The following is a 26,290-nucleotide window of genomic DNA, read 5'->3' as shown; positions in this document are numbered from 1 at the left end:
AAGCAATAACCCACCTGCATTAATCATGAACGCTAGCACTGAAGCTAAGTATCCTCTTCATGAGGCTGCTCGAGAGGGAAAAAGTAGGTCTCTTCATCCTGCCCAACCGTCAGACTCAGATCTCTAGCTAACCTACATAGTCTCCACGGCCGAATCTCTCTTAAGCGTAAGAGCTATCCCCGCACGAAATGACGAGTGGAAATATGTCAACTGACAGCATAGTCAGGCAAATCCCAAGCTCGCTGCCACCAAAGATGACGATGAGCGTCTTCCCATCCACTGGGCTGTAGCCTACAACCACCTGCCGATTGTGGAGCTTCTCATCTCGAACAAGCACTTTGACCCCGACGTCGAGGTATGGCATTCAAGAGAGAACGCATGATAGCCCAGGCCTGCTAAAGAAGCCTGTTAGGATGGATCCGGCTGGACTCCCTTGATGATTGCAGCTAGCTTGAAAAACGCCGAAGGAGATCCCATAATTGATCTCCTGCTGAAGAAAGGTGCAGATGTCAGCGTTAAGAGCTCGTCCGGACAGGTGCGTATCCAGCGAGCTAGATCACTTACTGCCATCGGAAATGGTACCGAACTGCTGTTAATAACGCTCGTTGAAGAACGCCCTTCACTTTGCGACCTCCAAAGCCAACCTCTCCACTGTCCGCACACTGATTGCCAACAAATGCAGCGCTCGGGTCAAGGATAGACGCGGCCAGCTCGCGCTTCATCGGGCTGCGGCTATCGGTTCCACGCCCATTATCAAAGTCTTACTCGAGGATGGCAAGAGTCCTGTCAATGCGACCGATATCGACGGGCTGACGGCGTTGCATCATGCGATCTCGGAGGGACACGGCGATGCGGCGATCACGCTACTCAAGGCCGGTGCGGAGGCAGACAAGAGAGATTCCAGCGGGATGCTGGCAATCGATATGGCACCGGATAACAAGGTAGGGCTTGCGTACTTTTAGGCAGGGTGCCCCCACGCTAACTACTGAGTAGGTCCGAAGCTACATTTTACAAACGGCTGAGAGAGAGGGGATTGATTTATAGGGTTGCGGACTAAAGATGCGGTGGGGTTTAAAAAATGTCCGAGACCAACAGATCCTCAATAAATAATTAGACTGGATACCCGGAGTCTTTTCCAGGCTCAAGACTGTTTCAATGATTCTTTTCAACAAGCAGACATGCATCACATAACATCGTCTAGAGTGATCTAGCCCGGAGAAAAGACTCTATGTACAAAGGGAAAGATCTCAGCAGTAAAACAGGGCGGGGTACATAGAGACAATAGCCTCATTTCATCGTACTGTCGACCAACTCGCGGTAAATCTTCTTGAGATCGGCAATATCTGCCTCCAATTCCTCCACCTGCTCGCTCTTTTCTCCCAGCATTTCGAGGGTTGTCTGGTACCGCTGGTCGAGCTCATCAAGCCGCTGTTCAAGCTCGTGCACACGTGTATCAGAAGTTCGCTTCGTCTCAACTTCCCGCATTAGATCCACGACCTGTTGCCGGGCTTCGTCGCGCTGCGCGGTGATCCGAGAAAGCTCGTCCTTCGATGCGGCGCGTTCGCTCTCGAGCCGGCGGACGGTGGCACTCATACGTTCAACTAACTGTACTGAGGGCCCTGCGCCAACTGTGGACTCTGAGATGATATCGTTAATGCCGCGCGAGTGCTGCGTGGGTGCCCCACCATAGGCGGAGGGGGTCGCAGAGTGACTGAAGAGTTCATCGTGCTCGAAGTTGATTGAGGGCGTCTCTGGGATTGGTAGATGTATCGAGCTGGTTGCAGTCGAGGGCGAGAGAATGGACTGAGTGGACAAAGGAAATGAGTTCTGACGTGAGAGATTGCCCATGTCAGGCGATGTTGGTAACGTCGAGGGACGTCGACTGCTTGGTCGATAATCGGACAACGTTCCGATGGGCTCTAGAGCACTCGGCCGACGACTGTAGGCCACTGGAGACTGTGTTCGAGGCTGTTGCAAGAAGACCGGCGGTGGAGACATTTGCTCACGCAATTTCAGGCGCTCGTCCTCGAGCTTCTGTGTCCATGTGGCATCGATCACTTTCTGCTGCTCTGCAAAATCTTTCCGAGCCAAGTCCAGATCCTCCGTGGCTTTTCTGAGTTTCTGTTCCAGCTTTTTGATCTCTTCAGTTGCCTCCTCGAGTTGACTCTGGAGATCGTGCTCAGTCTCTTTCGCGGTCTCGAGCTCTTCTTCGATACGTTTGACTTTCAGATTCTGCATCGCTTGGTTAGCCCACAGTCACCTGATAAAGTTTTACACGAGTAGGATGCTCACCATCTCACGGATCTTCCGTCGCATCTCGCTCTCGCGCCGTGCGGCTTCATCCCGCTCCTTTTCAACATTCGCCAACCGAGCAAGCAACGAACCCTCCAATGTCTGCCAGTTTTCGCTAGCTACGGCGTACTGAGTCTGAAGAGTTTCAATCTGACGGAGCAGTTTGACCTGAGTGTCTCCAGCCACTCCAGTCGAAGCTTCTTCGGCTCGAAAGCGAAGGGACTCCATCTTACTTTCGAGCATCGATTGCTCACCCTTGAGTTCCACTTCAAGCATGCGAGCGCGCTCTCTCTCCTGCTCAATGGTAGCCTGCAGACCACTGATTTCGCGCCTCATCTTCCCTTCGCTGATATCTCTTTCTATTTTGACGCTAGAGAGGTCCTCCTCCAACTGAGAGGCGCGGCGCTTTTCCTGTTCGAGTGCCTCGGATTGTGCCTTAGCTTCAACCGCCTCCGCTCGAGCGACGGCTCGTGCAAGCTGTCCCTTCATTTCCTGTACAGTTTGACTTAGAGCATTGCGTTCTGCAATCACCGCCTCGAAATCTTGTGACGTCTTGGTCTGTGTCGAGAGAGAATCATTGGCTCTCTTCTCGGCGGCTTCCGCTCGTTTGGCTCGAGTTTCTGCGCTAGCAAGATCGCGTTCAAGTTTATCGGTCTTTTTCTTGACTTCAGTTTGGGCTTTCGCATTATCCATCAACTGCTGCCTCAACTTCTTGATAGCCGTTCGATGGTCCATTTCCGTCTTGGACAGCTTTTGACCTTCTTCGAGAAGAAGGGCTATCTTTTCGTCTTTTTCCCTTAGCTGTCTTTCCACGCTGCCAGGCTCCGCTGCAGTCGCAGCCTGCTTGGCGGATTCGGCAGCCTCTTTCGCAAGGTATTTGAGCTTCGACTGCAGTGCATCGATCCGCTCGATGTAACCGTATATCTCTTCTTGCCGTTGAGATTCAACGGTTTCGGCCTCGGGTTGCAATTTGCGGACAGGCCTTTCCTGACCATTCGATAAATCATTGCTAGTCTCCTCAGCAGGCTCCATCGACGAAACCGATACTGTAGGCGCAGAGACTTTCGATCCATCTGCAGACAATTGTGCCTCCTCAAGGGTAGGGCTCTGAGCGACATTATCATCATTCTCTGCAAGCGCATGCGGAGGCAATACGCTTTCGGTTGATAGCCTGCTGATGTCGTTTGACTCTCGCGGGGGGCCTGAATCGTAGCTGTTACGCGACTCGGCTACAACCGAGGCATCCTCGACCTGACTCGAGCTTCGCGAGTGCCTCCCTGGATTCACAGATGATGATCTGAGGCTGGAATCGATGTCCATGCTAGATCGGGTGCCGTTGCTGGGAACCGGACTAGTAACAGGTGATGAGGTTCGACTGGAGCCTTGTGTGGCAAGAGGACCCGGCGAATTCTTCGCCATTGCTCGGGCGAGGCGCTCCTGAAGCCGGTCATTCTTCCGAGCATTGGAGGAGCTGCGGGAAAGGTCTGGTCACAATTAGCAATCCGATGGATCTGCAGAGGACAGAATGGATCATACTTCCGGTTTGCTCCGTCGGCTTGGGTTTTGTAGCAGCATTCTTCGCTTGTACTTGTTTTTGATCCTCCTCCTCCGCTAATATTTGGTCGAGTCTGGACTCCACGCCCGCGACAGCCTGTTGTAAAAAAGACCCGACCTTCCACTTGGGCTTGTTGCTCTGTGGATTCTGCGCCATGGTGACGGCCTAGGTGCTTTGTTGCAATCTCCGCCGTTGCTTTATTCCATGTGCGAATGGCGCGATCGCCTATTGTGTAGTTCAGTAGCGATCGGATCGTATGTCAGGAACAGTCGCGATTTCAAGAGGTCGGTGCGATATGCTTGTTGGTTGTTGTCACCGAGTGGGGAAGGCAAGGTTGGAAGGAAATGAACGTGAGACTCTCGGGGGGTGAACGGCACGTCGAAGAGTCAATTCGAGCAGAAAGAACGTGGCGATGCAAGAGATACGACAAGAGGACGCTGTCCCTGCGCGGGAAGCCAGATGGCAGCCTGGGATGGTGCAGCTTGCGTGGACGGAGAAGTTGCAGCACAACCGGCCGGGCTTGGCGATCGATGGAATGGATGAGCGTTAATCAATCAATCAATCCCACATCATCATTCGGACGGGCCCGAACCACCTCCGTCTATCCTCCTCCACCCACTCACCTCTCCATCTTTCCTTCTCCCACCCCCTCCTTTTGGATTGCTTTGATACTCCCTTCCGATTGTTGTCATTTTCTTTCCACCTGGATTCCTGCCCCTCTGTTCCCAGGATCCATCATGTCTTCGTTGCCCCTTGAGCCGCCTACGTATCTCAGCTCGTTGCAGAACAACATCCGAGCTCGCCCTATCCCTTGGGAGGGAGCTGTTCGAGCTGGCAACATCACTGATGAACACCTGAAGAAGATCAAGGCAGTTGATAAGGTTCGCAAAGAGCAACGGCGTCAAACGGTTGAGGGCGATCTCGCAGGGTATGTTAGTCTGCTGGCAGGCGGGCCCGAGAGCAAGAGTGTGCTGGACTCCGCCGCCAGACGAACCGACATCGTGCAATGCATCCTCGTGCTGGCCGCGGATTTGATCAACGGTGGGTCTCTATCTTTCCAGCTATTGTGGCAACTGTTGTTAATGATTATTAGATGTTCCCTCCCTCGCAACAGCTCTGGTTGCCCACCCCAATCCTTACAAGTCATTCCTTCCCCTCTTGCGTCATTCGACCAATGCTGAAGACCCGATTCCTCTCCTCACTTCCACCTTCTTGACAAACCTGGTATCGGTCAGCCTGTTCTCCTCTTCGAAGCCAGCGCCGCGGGATGATGAGGCGCTTCCGCAGTTGTACACCTACCTCTCCACTCTGACCCAGAACCAAGACAGCGGGCTGCAGGATATCGGGGTCCAGGAGCTGTCCGCACTTCTTCGCACTGCTAGAGCGCGTGAACTTTTCTGGCAGCAACGGAAACAGACTGTCGATCCTCTGATCGAGATTCTGCGAGCCGCAACGGGCTCTAAAGACAGCAGTTCAAGCACCCTGGCGGGCAGTGCGCGCGGGATCGAGCCTGGTCTTGCAGGTGGCATCGGCCTCCAACTCCTCTACAGAGTCTTGCTGGTGCTATGGCAGCTGAGTTTTGAGGGTAGTTTGGTCGGGGAAGATCTGCAGAAGTACGTGATGTGCGCGTAGTCCGTGCGAGCGGTGAAGCTAATACGTACGCCTTCTAGTGACTACGAATTCGTTCAGCTCTACACAAACCTCCTCCGCTTGTCTCCGAAAGAGAAAACGACCCGTCTACTCCTCGCCACGCTCAATAATCTCTTGTCCAGTAACCGCACGACTCTTCTTCCAGTGGCCGTCTTTGTTCGCCTGCCCGCGCTGCTGACGAATCTCTCGGGTCGCCACTTGACCGATGAAGACTTGCTGGAGGACCTTCAGGCTTTAAAGGAGCTCCTGGATGAATACACGAAGACGCAAACGACGTTTGACCAGTACGCGGCTGAACTGCAGTCGGGCCACCTGCGGTGGTCGCCTCCGCACCGGAACCCCACGTTCTGGAAGGATAACGCACGGCGCATCTTGGACGACAACAATGGCGCATTGCCCAAGAAGCTCGCAGAGATTCTGTCCAAGAACTGGGACAACGATAAGCAGGTGCTGGCGATTGGATGTAATGATGTGGGTCATCTGGTCAAAGAGCTTCCCGAACGGCGGGCACAGCTGGAGAAATTGGGCTTGAAGACGCGGGTGATGGAATTGATGGCAGACAAGGACGAAGCCGTCAGGTGGGAGAGCTTGCGAGCTGTTGGAGAGTGGCTGCGTTATACCTTTGACGACTGATTGGGGACAAAACCCGTTCCAACTTCGAACTATCCTTGCTCTTGTTTGTCACGTCGCTATCGTCTGTATGTATTTGGGGTCTAGACGAGCCATGCTGGGGCTACATGTGTATGAATTATTTGTAAATGTTGCACTGTATTTTTCAGCGTAATTTGTCTGCTTCAAGTTGAATTTGATATGCGTTCCTATCTGATGTTTCATGGTGGATATTGCAGTGCCCATCTTTTCTTTCCATCACCCGCAGGTTCGGCGATTGGAGCGGAGGAAGCCGCCCAGCGCCCCTTATCGATCATCCGTCAACAAATTGTCGGGAATTGCTGCTTATCGCCGCCACCGGCAGGTTGTGGAGGGGCGAGTGAACAAGTGAGCGACTGACTTCCCTCGTGCTCGCACGGCAACTTTAGCTACTACAAATTTGTCTTTGACGCTCCCTTTCGATTCTTTCTGCATTTGTTCTCGTTGTCTTGTCTCACCCCCACTGCCCCTCATCCGCTGTGGATTGTGGAATCCGGTCGATCTGGACCCTCCCTCCCCTCTTGAGACCCCCTTGGGGTAGCCGAACAGTCATCTGCGGAGAAAAAAAAAGAAAGATCCCCGCCGAGGCCTACCAGGATTCCCAGGAACACCCGCTTTATCCTCCCGAAAGCAGCCTATAAACAAATAAAATCACCAACACACATGTCGCGTTCCTTTACTGGGTGCAAGCGATGTAAAGGGCGTCGGCAGAAGTGTGACGAGCAGCGTCCAAGCTGTGGCCGATGCCAGCAAGCGAACACGCCTTGTCGATATGCGATGCAGCTGCAGTGGGGTGGGCGGGCTTTCTCGCGCTCGCGATTCGGAGCCTGTGTGGGTAACGGAGGCATGCATAAGCTGGGTACGTAAGAGTTCTACTCTACGGAGTACTCTACTCTAGTGTCTCGGTCGCTAACGAAGCGCCTGTATCTAACCAGAGTATTCCCCCGGCGAATTTATCTATACCACGAACTCATCCTCTACGGCCCTATCTCCCGGCTCGATAATCGCTGGTACCCCAACTACGACGACCGCTACGACTAGTCTAAACTATTACATTGACCCTTTCGCCTCCCTTTCGACCGACCAGAAGTCCCTTCTTCACCACTTTCTCAGTGATGCCTCGCAGATCACTGCCTGTCATTCCGGCATGCAACAGGACATTTGCAAGATGCTGGTCCCCATGGCCCTACAAACCCCGTCTCTCCTATACGCAACCATGGCCCTCTCTGCCATCCACCTACAAGCGCTCCACAACCAGTCGGAAAATGTCAAGTCGGCTCCGGAAATCGCGCGCTTCATGGCGCTCAGCCTGGAACACTTTCGCAAGGAACTGGAGAATCCTGCCAGCAGAGGATCGGATGCCCTGCTCGCCACAGCGCGTACTCTCTGCTTAGCCGAGATTCATTCGGGCGCTATTCATCCCAACTCGTGGCGCGCTCATATCGCGGGAGCAAAGGCACTCATGGATTCTTCGAGTCAGCGCGGAATCCTGTCACCGGGATCGCCTGAGGGTTTTCGTCGGTACCTTGACCGATGGCACCGCTCGATCGTCTCGTTGACAGCGTTGACTGGAAATGGGCCACCGATCGGGGTGGAAGCAGCGGTCGCGGACAACCAAACCGATTCCGCAACCCCTGATTATCTGGATGACTACTGGGGTTTCACTGTCAACCTGGCCGCGATTTTCCGCGCGATTGGTGCGGTATCCTGGCGGGAGCATCAGTATCTATTGCAGCAGCAACAGGAACCAGGACAGGAAGCCGCGGTAGGAGATACCGTTGTTGACATCGACATCGCCCACGAAGCAGCCACGCTTGAAGGCGCCCTCCGTCGGCTAATGGCTGCCGAAGAAGTTGGGACTCAGCCGGCCTTCTACCCGGGTGTCATGGAGGGACTGTCGCCGGACTGCATTCGGCAGCTGATGCTCTGCAATGAGGCCTTTCAGCGCAGTGCGCTGATTCAGATCCACCGCCGCTTGTACAAGACGCCCGCGTCGGCACCGGTGGTGCAGGACTCAGTCAAGCGGATCCTGGAATGCACGGCGCAGATCGGGCCGTCTCCCGGTTTGAGTCCATGGGTGATGCTCACAACACCGCTATTCATTGCGGGATGCGAGGCGCGCGGGGCGGATCGACAACAAGTCCGCCAATTATTGGCATCACTGCATGATACTATCCGGGTGCCAAATGTCTTGCAGTCATTGAGATTGTTGGAGCAATATTGGGGTAATCAGTTGGATGAGAATGAGGGGTGGTCTCAGTTCCTGGGTATGTTTGCCTTCTCCTTAGAAGAAGCTGTTTGCTGACCCGGAGAGTAGATCGTATGAGGATTGATTTCATCCCATATTAATTGAGGGAGGGAGGTTTTTTTCGTGTGGAAATCGGGGCCCACAGCGAGCTTTTATGTGGTATGATTGATGTATATATTAAGGATTGACAATGTCTCCTGGAACTGGAAGGCATTGAGGTATCCTGCTTTGTGCTATTTTAGCGATGAGTTGATGGCGTTATTTCCTTCTGCTGCTGTTTTGGTGTCACATTATGCATTTAATTAGTGTATGGCGAGGTTTGCTGTTGTTATACACAAAGGCGGGGATGATCAAGAGAAACCCAGGTTTACCGTTGTGTAAAGGGATTCCCCCGGGATTTCAGGGGGGAGGGTCAAGTCCAGGGCACCGCATCTTTCTTTGTGTCACCGGCATTTCCTCCCCAACGCTACTCTACCTTACTCCCTTGTCCTGCGAGACATATGACCCTAGGAACAGCAAGACAAGAACCCTTTTCTTCTTGGGTGGTGTGAGGCCTAGAGCTCGCGCCTACATTCGCTCCCATTCTGGTGCTTATGTCCTTCCTTTCTGAGGTCTGAACCTTTATTTTCCTCCCAAGGAACGAGCACAAACACATACAGACAATTAGTACGTAGTTCGAAGTGCGCTCCATAGATATAGATAACTACAGTACGTACTTCATCCTATATCTATACTTAGAACCCTGTTCTCTGTTCTGCGGCAGAGTCTGAACTATAGTGTTCAACAATTTGCCCCTTAGCCGCCACGTTAGACCCGAACACAGACACAAACATTTCAAGAATCTATCTGCACCGGCAGTACTCCGTTAAGTAGATGCCTCCTCCGGCGGCTAGCTAACTAATTAACTAATACCCTGCCCACTCACTACACTACCTTGACACTACCTTGCCGCAGGGGCTCCCATTTGCCAACCTCCGTCTCAGGGTTGGGGGGAACCGCGCGCGTGCATGCGTTAGGTTACGTGCATGCATGATTGTCCTGCAGCCACAGCGATAGTTGAGTTGCCGGAACGTTGGCTTGGTGGCTAAGAATAGCTTGCGGGTTGGGATTGGCTTGGCTTGGCTGGGATAGAGATTGAAGACTGAGAGGTAGGTAGAGGTTGGTAGGCGGGTGGGCGTCGGTGGTTTCAGGTTTCACGGTGAGTGTCTATAGATGGACTTGATACTGACTACGGAGACTCCGTAGGAAGTGGGCTTTTTGGTTGCTGATGTTTGTTTGTGGGGAGACATTGGGTACGAAACTTGTTAGCCGCCGTTGGAGTTCGGGGCTGGATGTTGAGGGTTTGGGTCCCTGGGTCCGTCCACCTTTGGGGGCGCTTACTAGTTGCTATAACTAACTAGTAGTTGCTATGATTTTGTTGGTAACTTCAAGCTACCACATAGTTAGTATATGCAGGTGCAGTAGGGGCAGGGGCCATGGCGTTTCCGTTTTGTTCCTGTGTCTTACGTATGAATAACTGGATAGCTAACTTGATGGTTGATAGCTATAGTGCTGTAGATGAGAGCTAGCTGAGCCACTCTACCGAATTGCGTATACATCCTCTCTCACCCCCCTCCAAGTGGAACCCTGCATGAATATCAATCAACTCCCGAGCCGAGATGGGTACTACTGTCCAGGGCTGATCTTTCAAATGTTCCCAAAAACACATGCAGCAACTTTACTTGGCTCATCGACAAGCGAGTAAACCGATTTAGCAAGGATAGTCATGATCAGACTTCTAGGAGGGTTGTGAATCCTTGGTCCGAGTGCAAGCGACTGTTGGTAACGGACCACTAGTCGGCGTTAGTTGCTTGGAAGGGAGGGGGGCTGGTCTGTTCGCTCCTTTTTTTTATTTTTTTTTCCCGCCCTGGGAGATTGTGTAGGCTGACTCAGGCCAACAGCTTGGCTTTTTGGTTCTTGACAATGGTGATACACTGGCGTGCATAATGGTTGGCATGTTTGTGCTTTTTATAGATACTGGTATACCCTTACCCTGGATCCAGGTTGGGACTTTTTTGATGGTACTAATTGTCAGACTAACAAAGTGGTGGCAGGTGGAAAAGAAAGAATGGGATCATGAAGCAGCAAGCAGCAAGCAGGACGGGACAGACAGCCGGATAACCCCTGACTTGCCTTGCCGCCCGAGAGCTGGTGGGGCCGATCGGCCACCCGGCTGGGCCTCCGGCTCTCATCAAGACTGGCACATATTTTGGACAAGACAATATACTACTCATACAAGGTGGTGGTGATGATGGTCGTAGTGGTAGTGGTATTGTATAGAGGAAGAATGAGAAGTGGGAGAGAAGTGATCTCATCAGCATAAAATACATAGAGTGCTCTGAGCTTCACAATGGAAATTATTGTTCTCCAGCCAGTACCCAGTTAGCAGTGTCAATCCACCAACATCATTGTATAGATCCCACGGCCAAGTGGATCCCAGCTTTGCCTCTTTCTGCATCTCGCTGGCTCTCCTTTTTCCCGCGCGCTTCTGGCCTTCTCTTCCTCTGCCAATCTCATCCCCCCTTTCCTTTACGTTTCCTCTTTTTAGTTGATTTCCGGATTAATTCGAATTAATTATTGCATTTTCCCTTTTCAAGCTTTCCTCCAGATTTTCCGTCTTTTCTCCTCCCCCCCCAATTTCTTTCCAATCAATGGATCTTCTCCTATTCTTTCCAACCCCAAAGTCTCAGTCTCAGTCTCAGTCTCAGTCTCAGTCTCAGTCCTAGTCCTAGTCTCACCTCACACACGCAGCAGTAGCCTTTCCATTCCTGAGTCCAAACCCAAACTTTCCCGTCAGCCATGAGGCCTGCGTCGATCCTCAGCTGATTGTCTTTGATCTGCTTTGTTCCTGTTCGTGTCACTTGTCTGCTTCTCACCCAATTAGAGTGCAATGGCCCCCGGCTGGACTTCTCCGCCTCCTGCCTCGGGCGGTTTCCTCCCCTCGAGTCCTCCCCCATCGAACCATAGTCAGAACCATGATGACCATGACCATGGCAATCACCATGACCATCCCGATGCGACTACAATCACCGCCGCTACTACCGCTTCACCTCCTCCTCCTCCTCCGCCGCCGCCGCCTCTTACAACCACTACCACGCATCAGGACACCAATAATATCTCTACCACTACTACTACTACTACTATCTCCTATCACCCAGGGAGTCTTGACCCCAACCCCGGTCCGGGGCCAAGTCTCCCTAACTCCCCCATTTCCACTACTTCCACCTCCTCTTCCGCCTACCCCCCTCCCGACTTTCCTCCTTCGTCTATTGTCCCTATCCCCCTCTCCCCCTCCTCTCCCACCTTAGCATCTGCATCTCATACGCAAACCCCTTCCCTCTCCTCTCCCTTCACCGTGCGCAGGAAGCCGCTTCCCCAGGATGCTGTGAACTCCTCGCACGCAGCTAGGCCTTTCTCCTCCTCTTCGTCCCTACTTGCCTCTCCTCGGGGCAACTCGCCTGCGCATCCGGATTCTCACCCGGCCTCCCCTCTGGCTGCCGGCCAGACGCTGGCCTTGTCCCCGGTTTCATCGCCGTCGTTTCTGGATTACGTATATGACCATCAGGACGACGAAAACGAAGACGATATATATCAACACACGCCTGAACCATACTCCGAATATACTCACGAACCAGAACAGCAACTACACCAGCCCGTTTCTCCTCCCAGGGACCTGGATAGGTATGGCAGTCCGTCGCATCCCTTCTCCCTCTGAAGCTCTCCCTTAAGGACCCTTGCCCCTTGGCTGGTACACTCACTCCGCCTTGCGCGCCTTTCGCAGCTCTGGGGAGGGCTTCTTATGTCCAACGCTCCCCGCGCACGTTCCAGGACTAACCCCGTGCTCTTCTTTGTCTGCCCCAGATTCCCGCGTGGTAGTCCGTCCTCGTCCCATCTCCGCATAGACACGACTTCGTCCATAGGGAGCCCTGTCAACGACAGCGACGACGAGACCCCCGTTTACGACATTGCTTACTCCACGCGATTCACGAATGCGACTCGGGTACATAACCGTCTTGTCAGTGAATCCTTCGTCCATAAACGTATATCCCCGGCTACAAACCCGAAGCGCGCTACCACAATGGCTCTGCACCTGCCGTCGAATGGTCCAGCCCCGCTGCAGATCGACCCTCCCCGCCGCACCGGCACCTCGTCCACTATGGGGGATAGCAAACAACCGAAGACACCCGGCAGTAAGATCAGCTCTTTCTTTGGGTGGCGGGCAGGCAATTCCTCACCTGGCGCCGAATCTTCGAGCACCGAGATCTCCGAGTCCGGCCGATCCCCAATTCCATCACCCATGCCGCCGTCACTGCCCAGCGCGTCCTTTTCTATAACGCCATCCACGACGGTCCCCTTCGATCCTACCCGCCCGCATACGTCTCTTCCGCATCGCAATTCGTCGCTCAGCAGCGCCAGCATTTTGGAGAAGTCCGGAGCCCCAGCCCTGGTGGCAGAGCTCGAGAATGAGTTGCGGGAGATCAGCTCAGAGCTTGCGGGTTCGATCCGCCGGGAGATGGAGTTAGAGGACCTGGTCGAGCGACTACAGTCGGATTCGGTCTTCGACACGCCTAACCGTCGAACCAGCGACTACTTCTCCGACTCTGGCAGTAGCTCTATTCGTTATGCATATGAGTCTGGTGGTCGAGTGGAGGACATCGAGAAATACAAGCGTACTGCAGAGCAGGAGCGGGCTCAGATCAAGGTAGAGCTGTCTCAGAAACTGCAGGAAGAGCGCGGTCGACGAGCGGCCTCCGAGGCCCACGTTCAGATTTTGGAATCGCAAGTGCACCAGGTATGAATGCTTCAGGCCTCTTCTTCTGCTAGCGCTAACGCATCGTTCTAGCTGCGACGGGAAAGAGTCGATCTCTCAGATATGTCCTCCCGTACCAAAGAGCTGGAGACAGCTTTGGAAGCTACTCGTCGGAAATTGGCTGAAGAGCGTCAGATCAAAGACAACTTCGAAGATCTGCTCACTGCCATGCGTGTCGAGCTCGAGCAGCTCCGAAATGAGCGGGACCATCTGAAGGAGAATGTAATACCTCAGTTACAAAATAGTGCCCATAACTCCCACCAGCAATCGTCGGACCCTTCCGAGGTGGCGCGGCTAATGGGGGAGATTGAGGCACTGAAGATAGAGAATGCCTCCCTAGCACAACTGCAAGGGAGCCGGTTCGCCTCCATCGCGGAGGAAGATACCATGCCTTCGGCACGAGGTACGGGACTCGGTCTGTCTCGTTCGAACTCATTGGCACGTGTGCGCTCAAAACCAAGTGCCCCGACCGGTCTATCTCGGTCCAACTCTTTGTCTCGGTCAAACTCCGTTAATGTCAAGGAACGGAGCGAGCCGCGAGAGAACCTCGCCGACAGAATTGAAGACGTTGAAGCCCAACGGGATGCCCTTCACGAAGCTCTTCGACGTTTGCTGGAACGCCAGGCTTACGATTCTCGCGAGTACGAGAAACAGCTAAAGATGATGGAGCTTGAGCTGGCTCGTGCGCAGATGGCGGAGTCTCCGCGTAAGATCGGCTACGAACGCGAGGTACGGAACCTCCGAGAGGAGGTCAACTTGCTCCGCCACCGTGCGGAAGAAGCCATGGAGCAGAAATGGCAGTGCGAAAAGGGACTCGCAGGTCTGAAGATGGATCTGGACCGCGCCGAGCAGGAGACCACTTCCTTGCGAGTTCTGCTACAGGAGCATGACATCACGGTCCCTGAGGACTATGAAAGCGACCGGGACGGGTTTGCTGAAGTCTTGGTCACTTCGACCTCCCTGGAGACTGCCTACAAGCAGCTCCAGGCTGACCGGGATCAGGCTGAAGCCACTGTGGCGCAGTCTCCCATGCTGGCGGAATCGGTGACTCGGACCGACAGCTTAGCGGATCATGTGCAGCAACAACTTGCAAACAACATTGCTCTGCGTGCCCGCTTAGCCGAGGCGATTGGTAAGGGCGAGAAAGAGCAGCAGCTGTCGGCTGCGCGCATCAACGAGATGCAGAGCCGGCTCAAGGAGATGGAGGATATCCTTCTCATGGCACAGCAGTTCTCCGAGGACGAGATGGCGCGTCATGAGGAAGAAGTCCGCAATCTTCAGGAGAGTCACAGTCTTCAACTGACGCGCATCAAGAATGGCGCGCGCAGCCCAATGGCCCTATCTCCGAAGCCGCCGAACACCCCATTCGGCGCGCGTTCACCGCGGTTAGATAAGACGACGAGTGGGGACGGAATGGCGCTGAATGAGGCGGTTCAGTTCGAGACGCTGGCGAAGCGGGTCAAGGAGTTGGAGAAGTTACTCCGGGACGCCGACTCGGAGATGGAGGAGGTGGTCAGTCGGATGAACCGTGCGCAGATTGAAGTCGCCGAACTGCAGTCCGATCGGTGAGTTTTACCCTTTTTTCAGTTTGGCCTTGATAAATGACCTTTCAACTAACCCTTCCCAGGGATGAGGCCCTACGCCAGACCAGAAAGCTCCAGGCCGAGATTCTGGCTGAACGCGAGGCATTAAAGACCCTGATTGTTTCTTAAGAAGTAAACCGTGGATGCGGATGCTGTGCATCCACCCCGCTTGTACATGGTTGGGAGATCCTCACCAGAGGTGCATGTATATAAATGACCATCGTCAGTGATCTAGATGTATAATATCATAGACTAATATCGCATTTTCAGTTTCTGTGGTCTTTCAAGGGATGATGACCGGGGCAAAATGCCTTTCCACGCGGGCTATAGACCGAGACACCATCACCGCCTTGACAAGTGGAACTAACTGGCAGAATTGGTAAGAGGGCGTGGAATGCTTGAATTCCTCAGTAAGACATGTGAGTTGCTGATAGTGATGTTGTTAGCAAAGTGCTGCCGAGGGTTGACGAGGACTCTCTGGGGTGTTCTATCTAAACGATCAGAATGAGTCTAAACGCAAGACATCATGGGTAGATAGGCCGGATAAACCTTGTCCAGCATCACCTCGTATTATCTCAAGGACCCAGACGGAACCTCTCCTTTTAGGCAGGCGGTGATGCAAGGAAATGACACTCTAACCCAGGCTGAATCAACAACAACAAAAGGAACTTATCGCCAGATCTGTTTGTCTGGTTTGTTCTCATTATTTGTTCCCCGCAACCAACCATCCTTTATCACCACCAATCCTCCGGTTTCTTTCAAATCGCATTGTGTGCCAGACCTCACGATCATGACTATATAAAGATCACGACGTCTATGAATTGTCCTCGGCTGTTTCACTCAAAACTCACCTTACCCGGACCGCATTCACGCACCGCCTCGACCGCAACAACTCCGTAATCAGCCGGAAAACCAGGATCAGAAAAGGCAGAAGCATAAGCGCAAGGATGGAATATCTGCCAGGTGAGTCTCAGTCCAAGAAGCCCAGCAGCCGACCGTCCGGATCCTCCACGCGACGGAACGCCATCAACCCACCGGCCCCAGTGCCAGCCCCATTCCCTAATGGTGGTTTCTCTCGCGCTGGGAGAAGAGGAGACGATGGCCCCGGCGGCATCAGCTACATCCAAGTCTTCCCGGACCTGACCCCGTCCCAAAGCAAATCATTCCCCATCATCAACCCGCATCACCAAGCCCAGCAGCAGCAGCAGCAGCAGCAGCAGGAGGAGGAGGCGAGCTTCTTCGAACCGCCGCTAGAATTCCTCACTCTGCCCGCGGCCCCTACCCCCACTACCGATGACTATGACAACAACTACGAGTATACTGACCAACCCTCCATCGTGGTACCAGACTCGATCACGCAACACCTCACCACGACCTCCTTCTCGGCGCTCACCGCCCACCTCAACACCTCGTACCTGACGCCGGCGCTCGCGCACGTCCGCGCCGCCTACATCGACCCCTACCTCGTGCGCCCGGCCGCCAGCTACCTCGCCGCCTCCTCGGGCGCCATGCCCGACCTCATCTCCGTCACCCTCCTGCTGGTGATACTGTTCCTCTCGCTCAAGCTGCTCGACTACGCCCGCCGCGTCGTCATGTTCTGGGTCAGCCTCGCGTGGTGGCTGCTCTGGTGGGGTACCGTGCTCGGCGTTGGGGTCTGGCTGTACACCAGCGGCGTTGAGCGGGCGGCCCGCGACGTCGGGTGGTTGGTCGGCCTCGCCAGGGGGCTTTTGGGAGGTCTCTTTGAGGATCTGGAGCGCGCGGGGCGGCAGCACCACCCACAGCAACATGGAGGACGGCAGCCGGGGGTTTTTGGGGGAAATAATGCTGCGGGGTTTGGCGGCAGGGGCCAGCAGGTTCCTCTGGGGAGGTATTGAACCTCTCCCGGGCTTTCTGTCTGTTTGGTTTCTTTCACTTTCATTTTGGTAAGTTTGCCGGGTTGGGCGTTTGGTGTGAAGTCAAGTGAGCCAAGCTACCCAGTGGATGTTCATGTATGCTATGGTTATTTATAGTATACTATACTTATACTATGGGCTTGTGTGTGGCTTGCGCTTCGGGCTGGATTTTCGCCATGTCTTGGGGTTTAGATTTCTTTGGAATCACTATTGTTATTTATTATTTCATATTTCGTTTTTGTGTGTTATCCTGATTTTTACATTCGTAAACATGGCATGCATGGCTTGTAGCCTTTGATGGCTGGCTGGCTGACAGACCCAAGCTCTGATGTTGTCATTCCACATGTCCCGATATCGGGCAGAATGCTTGGCCGGCGCTTTTTGACCGTCTGGCTCTGTATATCCTCTCTTCTCTGGCTTTCTCTTATCTGGCCATATTCTTGTTGCTGAATCTCTCTCCTGGCACATTACATGCAGCTTGCGTGAAAGAAGCGGTGGAAGTGACATTCCTTTCGCAAACGAGACTTGCAATAAGTGTGGTGGTGGTGGTGGTGGGGACGTCCAATTGACATCCTGCGATAAAAAATTGTCGGTAAAAGAGAACGCACTGTCGTTTGGCGACGACCGGCTGATGTGTTGTTGATCTCGGCTTGCGCTTCATTCCTCAGTTGCAGTCCCCTGCCGCTCGCACATATCCCCCTCCCTTTGTCAGCCCACCCCCCCTCACATATCGCCATCCTCATAATCGACCTCCTGGGCATCGTTGGGCTCGCGCGGCTCCTGCGCTTCGTGGTACTGGATGGCATCGTCAATATGGCTCAACACGGCGGCGACGCTGTCCTCGTCCTGGACATCGAGCTTCAAGAAGGAGACCATGCTGAAGTCATCGATGAGCTGGCCGACGGCGCGATTGAGCTGGTTGAAGGAGCCGCCGCTGAGCAGGTTCTCCTTGGCCGCGGGATCGCCCTGGACAGCGACCTCCCCACCGCCTGTTGCCTCCGCCTCGTCACGGTCCTGATCCGCCTGCAGCAGCTGGACGTCGACGTTGGTGAAGCGCTTGAGCTCCTTGCGCGAGATCATGTCCTTGACCTGGTCCATCTTGGTCAGGATGTTCACGTGCGGCATCTCCAGCATCAGCATGGCGGACATGGCGCTCAGCGTGCCGGCGAAGAACTTGGCCTTGTCCACGACAAACGTGCTCTCTAGGAGGTAGGCGGCGCACAGCGAGATGTTCAGCGGGCCGGCGCGTGACAAGAACTGCACCAGCGACGGCAGCAGCGGGATGTGCGTGTACAGCTCGATCTGGCCCGGCATGTCGAAGATGATCAGGTACTCCTCGCTCAGCGGGTCCAGCGCCTCCGTCAGGAAGTCCAGGTTCTGCAGCAGGAACTCGAAGCAGTAGATCAGCCCGCCGTTGGGGCCCAGCCCCAGCTCCTCCATCACGTCCTCCAGCGTGATCAGCTCCCGGATGTCCAGGTCCGGCTCGTAGCTGAACGTCTCCGCCGCCGGGTCCAGGTTCACGTAGAAGCAGCTCCGTCGCGTGTTCTGGAGCTGCTGGATCACCGCGCTGCAGAAGGTCGTCTTGCCGGCCCCGGCGGGGCCCATCACTAGGACGCCGAACTTGGACATGTTGGAAGAGGGGGTCCGATCTTTGTAAAACAGGAAAAAAAAAAGATGGGAAAAAATAGATTGGGAAGAAGCCCAAAACGGAAACCTGAAAAGCAATCTCCGATGGGGAAAAAGTCGGAGATGGACGCAGGGATGTTTCGCTCGTAAGCGCAAGCTAGTATGGCGAGTAGGAGAGTGAGAGAGGAACCGGACTAGAAAGAAAAAGGCCCGAAGGTTGAGTTGAGCTAGCAACGCAACTTGGTTAGCAACCAACAACAACCAGCCCCCCCCACGGGTTGAATTTGGATAAGCTGGGAACTCGGAGAAAGGCAATCGGCCTGTGCAATAATGCGGATAAGCAGGAAGCGGACAAGCAGATGAACCGTCCGTCTACCGGTAGACTCGTCTCGAAGTGCTAGACTAGTTCCAAAGACTGACTACTGTCCAGTGCAGAGAGACTAGAAAGTGCCGCCGCGGATAGACGATCGCAAAGGAAAACCGAAAAGTCCGGGTACTGCCAGTCCTCACCGCATGCAGGTGGACGATTCAATCTCTCCGATTGGTTCCCACTTGCGTCCCCGGCCTTTTTTCTTCTTGTCGGCTTTTAAAAGTCTTTTTTTTTTTCCTTTTTTTTCCTCTCTGCTATTGCCATCCGTCACCGCCGGAGCCAAATCGCGCCATCGGAAAGACATTAATACGGGGAGGGAGAGAGACCGGCGGGGCTCCCATTCATTTTCTCCCCCTCTCCCACTGCCTTCCCACTCTCTCCCCCCTTCTTTTTATTCTTTTCATTTCTACCCCTTCCTTCCACCTCCTCGCTTACTTCTTCTCCTTTTCTCTCTCTCTCTCTTCATCTTCCTCCTCCTCCTTCAATTCCACCTCTTTCTCCTTCTATTTCCTCCCCTCTTGTGTCTTTAATCACATCACATATCTCCTCTCATCACAATGGGCAGCGTCGCTAACCCCAAGACCGGAACTTTCCTGTTCACCTCCGAGTCCGTCGGAGAGGGTCACCCTGATAAGATTGCGTGCGTTTCTCGCTCTTCTTCGCTCAGAAGAATCTTATTGCCTTGCCAGACTCTCCTGCTAACAATCCAACAGTGACCAGGTCTCCGATGCCATCCTCGATGCCTGCCTTGCTGAGGACCCCCTCTCCAAGGTACGTGCCCCTCCATCTCGGGCCTTTGCGCATACTCCCCTCTGATTGGCTGCCGTTATCTACGCGGGGTCTTTTTTTTTTCTTTCGTGCATCGAACCAATCACTAACGCGCATCCCTCAGGTTGCCTGCGAGACTGCCACCAAGACTGGTATTGATTGTTCTCCCTTGTTGACGTGACTATTGTTCTAACAAGTCCCCCCAGGTATGGTCATGGTTTTCGGTGAAATCACCACCCAGGCCAAACTCGACTACCAGAAGGTCATCCGTGGTGCCATTCAGGACATCGGCTACGATGACTCCGCCAAGGGTTTCGACTACAAGACTTGCAACGTCTTGGTTGCCATTGAGCAGCAGTCTCCCGATATCGCCCAGGGTCTCCACTACGAGGAGGCTCTTGAGAAGCTCGGTGCCGGTGACCAGGGTATCATGTTCGGTTATGCCACCGACGAGACCCCTGAGCTCCTCCCCCTCACCCTTCTCCTCTCCCACAGACTCAACAGCGCCATGAAGGAGGCCCGCAACGACGGCTCCATCCCCTGGCTCCGCCCCGACACCAAGACCCAGGTCACCATCGAGTACGCCCACGACAACGGTGCCGTCAAGCCCCTCCGTGTGGACACCATCGTCATCTCTGCCCAGCACAGCGAGGACGTCACCACTGAGGAGCTCCGTGCTGTCCTCAAGGAGAAGATCATCAAGAAGGTCATCCCCGCTGAGCTCCTCGATGACCGCACCGTCTACCACCTTCAGCCCTCCGGCCGCTTCGTCATCGGTGGTCCCCAGGGTGATGCCGGTCTGACTGGTCGTAAGATCATCGTCGACACCTACGGTGGCTGGGGTGCCCACGGTGGTGGTGCCTTCTCCGGTAAGGACTACTCCAAGGTCGACCGCTCCGCTGCCTACGTTGCCCGTTGGATCGCCAAGTCCCTCGTCAACGCTGGCCTTGCCCGCCGTGCCCTCGTCCAGCTCTCCTACGCCATCGGTGTCGCTGAGCCCCTCTCCATCTTCGTCGAGACCTACGGCACCTCTGAGAAGTCCTCTGACGAGCTCGTCGAGATCATCCGCAACAACTTCGATCTCCGCCCCGGTGTCATCGTCAAGGAGCTCGACCTGGCCAAGCCCATCTACTTCCAGACCGCCAAGAACGGTCACTTCACCAACCAGTCCTTCTCCTGGGAGAAGCCTAAGGCTCTCAAGTACTAAGCGTGTCAAACGCTGTACCCGAGCACCTGCTTCTCTTGTGAGTATGTTTGCGTTACGAATGTGATGATTTTGCTTTGTTTTCAACAACTCAAAGCATGAGCATAGACATGTCAAAAAAAGCAATTGTTTCCTTTGGATTGTTTGTCCACTTTTTGCATGGTCGTCTCCACAAGAGGCGGGTTCGGCGAGGATAAATTCAACATGATACCACTTTTCATATATTGGGAGGGTTGTTACACGGCGTTTTCGGGAGCGAAAGTCTTCAACACTGCCTCCTCCAGGGTCCCGGGGGACTCGATGGGCCAGACCACGAGTGCCTTCGGAGTCGCGCGGTGCGTGGCTTCGGCGTGTGGTGTTGTCCGTCGGCTCCCTCGGTCTGGACTTTCGGAAGTTTCCGATAGGAGCAATCGCATAGATGGGGAAGGAACGGATGTTCTTTCGGTCATCATGAGCTGCTAATTTAAAATTAGCAATATAGATTAATGAAGGACAGGCTATGCCTGTGTTGTGAAGATCAGATTCATTTGTAGTCGCGTAGGAGCAAGTTGCTTTAGCCTGTGCTGGAGCCTTAACATCGAAAATGTAGCCACATATCTCTAATCTTGTGAAAATCAGCGCTTCAAAAACAGAAGAAAAAAAGGAGAGCAAAAAACACTCCTCAAAAGAAGCAATGTGCAAATGCTGACAGAGGATTTGAAGTTTTGGTCGATAGCCCAAACAAACACTTCATGATTTCTTCTGGGGTAGTTCATATTTGCAGATTGGCACGAGTAGCCCACCGTATAAGTGCAAGCTGCTCGTGCCAATATGCAAAAACCGGCACCTGACCGCCGAGCAGACCGCTTTCTTAATGGGATACCCCGCGCTCCGCCGCGCGGACGCGTGATGGCGGACGGAGCATCGCGCGTCACCGCAATCCTTGAAGAGCCCTTTTCTTCCTCTACTTACCACAACCCAATAGACCTAGATCCTTGTTACGCGCCGACTGCACTAGATTGTCTGGGTCTTGCTCTCCGGATACTATCAAACGGAAGCCCACAGCATGAACTAGATCGCTCCTCTCCGCCGACCAAAACAAACGCCCATGGCCTCGCTCGTGTCCTCCGGCGCCCTCCAACCCGTCCCTCTCAACCGAGTCCCTCACACCCAAACCCACCTGCCGAAAGACCACGGCGAAAGCAGCAGCGCACTTCCCCCGCTCAAGAAGCGCAAGATATGCTTCGACCCAGCTCTTACGTCGGGCTCCTACTCCCCCGGGCCACCGACTGATTGGATCTCGCGGCCGATTACGATCCGAGTATGTTTTTGTTAGAATGTCTTTCTGGTTCTATAGTTCTATAGTTCTTGTGTTCTTCCACTACTTGTACCCTCCCCCGCAATACCTGCTTGTGATGCTCCGCTGATAGCGTCCCTCACTTGCATTCTTGATTCATTACGACGTATACGACACCCACGCTACACTACACTATATTCTACGGTCTATGGAAAAGCTAATTGAGGCCTCAAGGCACCCACCACCTCTCTCTCCCAAGAACCATTCGTCCTCGCGCCTATTGCTCTGATCCCGCGCTCTCGCATCCCGTTCGCCTGGTTGGAGTACGCACCGCACAGCGTCACCTCCGCGTCGTTGTCGTCGTCGTCGTCCTCGCAAGTCCAGTCGGGATGTCTTTTTGTCGCGCATATCCCGATCCTGGAATACTATGATGGCGGTGCTGCTGCTCGGACGGGTCGGGAGAAGATGGTGCTTGCTGCTAGGATGGACCCCGGTGGCGGGCTGGTGGTTGTGGAGCGCGTGAAGAGGGGGATCTTTGCGTTGTTGAGGGTCGCCGAGGCGATTGGGGAGGGGGAGTTGGTTGTTGCGGGGAAGGAGGGGGTGCGTGCTGAGATTGGTGGGGGAGTTTATGGTGAGGGGATCGGACGTGATGTGCAGGAATATGGGGAGGAAGAGGACAGTAAGGGCCAAGGTAGTGTTGGAGGGGGTGAGTGGTGGGCTGCGGCGAGGATTGAGGAGCCTGATGCTCGGGGCTTGCAGCAGGTGGGGAAGAGGGCCAAGGTGGAGGTTGCTGTTGTTTTTGCTGGGACGGTTGAGTGTGAGGTGCCGCCGTTTAAGGATGCTGCTCATGGCCAGGGCTCGCAGGCTGTGACGCCCCAGATTGCCGTTCCGTTGGAGAGGAGCTCGAGCGTTTCTGGAGCGGATGCTTGTGCTGTTGCTGATGCTGATGTTGATGCGGGTGTTGATGCTGTTCAGGTGCTGGCGCAGGAGAGTGCTGATGCCCTACGGTCTCCGCAGGACTTCTTGGAGAACTTGCGCGAGCAGTATTTGCAGGCGCTTTATATCTCGAAGGTGAGTTTGGTGTGTCTTCGGCTGAAGGTGTATATGCTGACCGGGAGTCTTAGACGTCTGTGGCGTACTTTGCTAAAGGTCCTCTTGCGCGCTGCCGGGCTGCGTTTCAATCGTCCGAGTCCGAGGGCAGTAGACCTCAGGATTTGATTGATTTTTACAGGGAAGCTATCCTTGTCGCTAAGAAGATGGATCTCAAGTATCGCGAGACCCTACCTGCTATGCTTAGTGATGTGCTACTTACTTTGTCGGATGATGAAACGGTAACCAGGAAGAAGAAACGCAAGAGCACAAAGAAGAAGCTTGGCAAGAATGGGCTCTACCCTGAAGAAACTGATCTGGTGCGCAAGTGGTGGAAGAACCGGACGCTCAGCGATCAGGGACTGTCCGCGGAAGGCCCAACGTCGAGGGAGACGGAGTCCAAGAGGATGATTGCTGATCTACGCCTGCGCGAAACGCAATTGCAAATCCTTCTCATCTTGGAAACAATGTCTCTTGAAGCGGCTGCTGCTGAGGGTGAACAGAGCAAACAGACTGACAATGCTGAAGGTGCGCCAGAGGCACCCGCCAAGAAGGAGTCGAAGAACAAGAAGCAGCAAGATTTGAACAACGTGCTCGAACTCCACCTTGACCGACTGTGCATCTGGTACGCTGTCAGCTTTGAGGAGTCCGTTGTCCCTGATGCAGGTGCGGCGTACGGCCAGAGCCACCTCTCCGGAAAGAAGGTAGAGAGCGACGCTGTGCGGGACTTCTGCACGGAAGTGATTATTCCTTTCTATGCATCCCGTCTGCCCGATAAGTGCAAGTCGATCACACGGAAACTGGGCGTCTCTAGTGCTATTTCACCTTTCACCAAGCAGGCTCAGACCAAGAAGGCGCCCAAGGGAGAGCCTGGTACTCCTGTTGAACGGCAACAGGCGCAGAAGCAGTCTCGTCGTCGTACCTTCCAGCGTGTGCTTACAGATCAGATGACGTCTCAGCCTCGCCACACCCCGTCTCTGAGCCGGTCGAACACTACGCCAGCGCAGGCCGAAGTGAGACGCAATTCCTTGGATCCATTGTTACCGATCGCTGGGGCAAGCGTGCGTGGGGGAATCCAGAAGGCCAAACGCGCTGAAAACCGCGAAGTCGACCTGAACGCCGTCACGCGTCAGCACGAGACGAAGCTCAAGAAGATGCAGATGCTGGTAGAGCAGAAGAAGGAACTGGATGCGGCCATTAACGCTCTGCGCAAGCCCAACCGCGAACTCGTGGCCAAGGATATTGCCGATGATGCCGTTAAGCGGCATTCGACTGGTACTGTGCACAGCACCAGCTCCCGGAAGCCGAAGAACCCCGTGCGTAATCCCATGGGACAAGGAGTGCAAGTCGCAGCCACGCCTAAGAAGGGCAGTCGGAAGAAGGATGCTGTCGTGGGAATGCCCCCTGTCCCCACGACTTTCTTGCAGTCATCATCCATCTCTAAACCCACGTTCTCGATGTCCTCTCCCTTCAATAGTGAGCCCCAGGTGATCCCTGGCTCGACTATTCGGTCTGGTTCATTGTTCTTTGGATCCTCCGGTCGTGGCGGAGGTAGCACAGTCCAGGAGACCCCAATTCGTCGTCCAGCCCAACCACTCTTGGCTGATCCCACCGCATCACCATTGTCGAGTGGTTCCGGTGCCCTCTTTAGGGTCCCGCCCCGCCAATCGGCGGTGCCAGCAGCACCGCGCCCTGTGGACATGGCCCCCTCCACACCGGTGCAGTCTCGTCGGCACGTGGACACCTTCCTCCCGCGCGTCAAGCCATCGATGGTGATGGAGACACCCCCCAAACCGGCCCTCATACCCGCCGCTGTCCCCGCTGGGATACCTATCCCTGAAGACAACCCGGTCCCCAGCCATGTTCTTTCCGTTGAAACCCCCGTCAAAGCGCCGGCAGCCGTGTTCAGCACGCCGGTGCGGAAGCCCAGTGCTGCCAAGCTGATGGTGCCGGCCACCTCAGCCGCGGTCCCGGTCACGCCGGAGAAATCAATCTATTCGGCACTGGGGTGGGATGATGATGATCTTGCAATGTAGGCGTTTGAGCACTTTGTTCTTGAGTTAGTGATACATCGGCGGTGCTTTTTCTTGTCATGCATTCAGCGGGCGTCTACTAGGCACATTCTTTTTGTTCTGGTCTCAGCGTACAAGTTTATTGATATATCCAGCTAGTGAAGGTATATAGAATGGGAGAAGCATGTTTAGGTCTTCATTCAAGGCTCTCAACTTGCTTAGTGAATCACAAAAGCCCTGTAGTGAATGGTTCTCATTAATCTCTTCGTGGTCAAGTCAATTGTCTTATTCATCATAGTTCCATTTTTCTGCTTGTACAGTATATTAACTTGTTCTGGTTCTTCCTTCTTCCCCATTCCCTATCTTTTTCCTGTTAATCGTCTTTCACCCCCTCTATACATTCCCTTCTCATTCTCCATCTTTTCTCTTTCTTCCTTCCTTCCTTCATCTTCTCCATCCTCCATTCTCCATCCTCTCCCCCTTCTATCGAACCAGCGATAAAATGTTCCGAATCATTTTGATCCTCTGATTCTAGAGGTCCACCATATCACATATTTAAGCCCCAGCGACTTCAACCCAGGGGCCAGCCTCAAAACTACCCCAAGACTCCATCAGAGAGAGAAGAAAACGAAGCCATAAGCCCTGTGAAGTATCATAAGTATCCTCATCAACTCCGTTCCATACATGAAGTCATTATCTGGGATACTAATATAATCCTAGTATGAAGTCTCCATCAGTCTAGATGCACTATGCCCAAGCCTGGGATCCAACATCTATTTACCACCAAAATCACCAGTCTCTGCCTCGAAGACGCGGATGCGGAGCGGCTCCGAGGTTTGACACATCTTCCAAGATGAAACCACTCAGAAAAATACAAATAATTCGGTAGGGATGGTGCGGTAAGGGTTGTGTCTGATAAGGTGCCACATAAAACAACGCAGAGGACTATGGCTCCGTGTCGCACGTACAACAGCATATGACAGGCCTTCCACAAGAACGTCCAACATAACCACCCTCAAGCGCCTAAGGAACGTCGATGGGCCTTCCCGTCAAGACCAGAATTCCCAACCGGCAGCCGACGAGAAGAAGCAAATCCTGCAGGTCCTGGGTCATTCAGCCCGTCTCTTACTCCCCAGGGTAGAAAGATATAGGCCAAAAAAAGACAGTTATCAGGATGAGAAGGAGCCACCTCTACTTCAACCGCTTTGAGCCTATTGCGTTGGCGACC

The 26,290-nt window shown here is 54.0% G+C and overlaps 8 protein-coding genes across 8 annotated transcripts; 6 read left to right on the top strand and 2 right to left on the bottom strand.

Moving 5' to 3' along the window:
• Window positions 1-25: 25 nt before the first annotated feature.
• Window positions 26-1,464, top strand: BO95DRAFT_512440 (ankyrin repeat domain-containing protein; the record flags this gene model as incomplete). The annotated part of the gene is made up of 6 exons (XM_025591515.1): window positions 26-83; window positions 141-166; window positions 227-355; window positions 413-535; window positions 612-941; window positions 994-1,464. 6 exons carry the CDS (start codon window positions 26-28, stop codon window positions 1,042-1,044), a joined length of 717 nt encoding a protein of 238 aa, XP_025444689.1. The 3' UTR covers window positions 1,045-1,464.
• On the bottom strand, window positions 1,115-4,306 carry BO95DRAFT_440481 (M protein repeat protein). Its single transcript, XM_025585977.1, has 3 exons — window positions 3,829-4,306; window positions 2,293-3,776; window positions 1,115-2,232 (listed from the first exon to the last, which is right to left on the bottom strand). Exons 1-3 carry the CDS (start codon window positions 4,001-4,003, stop codon window positions 1,288-1,290), a joined length of 2,604 nt encoding a protein of 867 aa, XP_025444688.1. The 5' UTR covers window positions 4,004-4,306; the 3' UTR covers window positions 1,115-1,287.
• Window positions 4,307-4,496: 190 nt separating this feature from the next.
• BO95DRAFT_440480 (H(+)-transporting V1 sector ATPase subunit H) lies at window positions 4,497-6,316 on the top strand. Its single transcript, XM_025585976.1, has 3 exons — window positions 4,497-4,888; window positions 4,941-5,460; window positions 5,518-6,316. The coding sequence occupies exons 1-3, from the start codon at window positions 4,585-4,587 to the stop codon at window positions 6,128-6,130; spliced, it is 1,437 nt and encodes a 478-aa protein (XP_025444687.1). The 5' UTR covers window positions 4,497-4,584; the 3' UTR covers window positions 6,131-6,316.
• Window positions 6,317-6,808: 492 nt separating this feature from the next.
• On the top strand, window positions 6,809-14,954 carry BO95DRAFT_357145 (uncharacterized protein; the record flags this gene model as incomplete). The annotated part of the gene is made up of 5 exons (XM_025582339.1): window positions 6,809-7,004; window positions 7,081-8,412; window positions 12,335-13,224; window positions 13,276-14,807; window positions 14,870-14,954. The coding sequence occupies 5 exons, from the start codon at window positions 6,809-6,811 to the stop codon at window positions 14,952-14,954; spliced, it is 4,035 nt and encodes a 1,344-aa protein (XP_025444686.1).
• A 738-nt stretch (window positions 14,955-15,692) lies between these two features.
• BO95DRAFT_440475 (Apq12 family protein) lies at window positions 15,693-16,926 on the top strand. The gene has a single exon (XM_025585975.1). It carries the CDS (start codon window positions 15,773-15,775, stop codon window positions 16,697-16,699), a length of 927 nt encoding a protein of 308 aa, XP_025444685.1. The 5' UTR covers window positions 15,693-15,772; the 3' UTR covers window positions 16,700-16,926.
• Window positions 16,927-17,439: 513 nt separating this feature from the next.
• Window positions 17,440-18,751, bottom strand: BO95DRAFT_440474 (putative signal sequence-binding GTPase GPN3; the record flags this gene model as incomplete). The annotated part of the gene is made up of 1 exon (XM_025585974.1): window positions 17,440-18,751. The coding sequence occupies exon 1, from the start codon at window positions 18,344-18,346 to the stop codon at window positions 17,441-17,443; it is 906 nt and encodes a 301-aa protein (XP_025444684.1). The 5' UTR covers window positions 18,347-18,751.
• Window positions 18,752-19,227: 476 nt separating this feature from the next.
• BO95DRAFT_440473 (S-adenosylmethionine synthetase) lies at window positions 19,228-21,090 on the top strand. Its single transcript, XM_025585973.1, has 4 exons — window positions 19,228-19,353; window positions 19,427-19,484; window positions 19,606-19,633; window positions 19,688-21,090. The coding sequence occupies exons 1-4, from the start codon at window positions 19,271-19,273 to the stop codon at window positions 20,686-20,688; spliced, it is 1,170 nt and encodes a 389-aa protein (XP_025444683.1). The 5' UTR covers window positions 19,228-19,270; the 3' UTR covers window positions 20,689-21,090.
• A 965-nt stretch (window positions 21,091-22,055) lies between these two features.
• BO95DRAFT_490831 (uncharacterized protein) lies at window positions 22,056-25,330 on the top strand. Its single transcript, XM_025590626.1, has 2 exons — window positions 22,056-23,032; window positions 23,086-25,330. Exons 1-2 carry the CDS (start codon window positions 22,427-22,429, stop codon window positions 25,084-25,086), a joined length of 2,607 nt encoding a protein of 868 aa, XP_025444682.1. The 5' UTR covers window positions 22,056-22,426; the 3' UTR covers window positions 25,087-25,330.
• Window positions 25,331-26,290: the final 960 nt, after the last annotated feature.

Source organism: Aspergillus brunneoviolaceus, assembly GCF_003184695.1.
Source record: "Aspergillus brunneoviolaceus CBS 621.78 unplaced genomic scaffold BO95scaffold_16, whole genome shotgun sequence".
Classification (NCBI taxonomy): domain Eukaryota; kingdom Fungi; phylum Ascomycota; class Eurotiomycetes; order Eurotiales; family Aspergillaceae; genus Aspergillus; species Aspergillus brunneoviolaceus.
The sequence above is the reverse complement of the archived record's forward strand: the minus strand, read 5'-3'. Positions and strand labels throughout refer to the sequence as shown.

Bases quoted from the DNA above. Each gene is read 5' to 3' on its own strand.
- BO95DRAFT_440480 (XM_025585976.1), top strand. From the start codon at position 4,585: ATGTCTTCGTTGCCCCTTGAGCCGCCTACGTATCTCAGCTCGTTGCAG. The intron at 4,889-4,940 runs GTGGGTCTCTAT...AATGATTATTAG, and splicing joins GGCCGCGGATTTGATCAACG to ATGTTCCCTCCCTCGCAACA. The intron at 5,461-5,517 runs GTACGTGATGTG...TACGCCTTCTAG, and splicing joins GTCGGGGAAGATCTGCAGAA to TGACTACGAATTCGTTCAGC.
- BO95DRAFT_440475 (XM_025585975.1), top strand. From the start codon at position 15,773: ATGGAATATCTGCCAGGTGAGTCTCAGTCCAAGAAGCCCAGCAGCCGA.
- BO95DRAFT_490831 (XM_025590626.1), top strand. From the start codon at position 22,427: ATGGTGCTTGCTGCTAGGATGGACCCCGGTGGCGGGCTGGTGGTTGTG. The intron at 23,033-23,085 runs GTGAGTTTGGTG...CGGGAGTCTTAG, and splicing joins AGGCGCTTTATATCTCGAAG to ACGTCTGTGGCGTACTTTGC.
- BO95DRAFT_440473 (XM_025585973.1), top strand. From the start codon at position 19,271: ATGGGCAGCGTCGCTAACCCCAAGACCGGAACTTTCCTGTTCACCTCC. The intron at 19,354-19,426 runs GTGCGTTTCTCG...ACAATCCAACAG, and splicing joins GGTCACCCTGATAAGATTGC to TGACCAGGTCTCCGATGCCA. The intron at 19,485-19,605 runs GTACGTGCCCCT...CGCATCCCTCAG, and splicing joins CTGAGGACCCCCTCTCCAAG to GTTGCCTGCGAGACTGCCAC.
- BO95DRAFT_440481 (XM_025585977.1), bottom strand. From the start codon at position 4,003: ATGGCGCAGAATCCACAGAGCAACAAGCCCAAGTGGAAGGTCGGGTCT. The intron at 3,777-3,828 runs GTATGATCCATT...AATTGTGACCAG, and splicing joins GCCGACGGAGCAAACCGGAA to ACCTTTCCCGCAGCTCCTCC. The intron at 2,233-2,292 runs GTGAGCATCCTA...CAAGCGATGCAG, and splicing joins GACGGAAGATCCGTGAGATG to AATCTGAAAGTCAAACGTAT.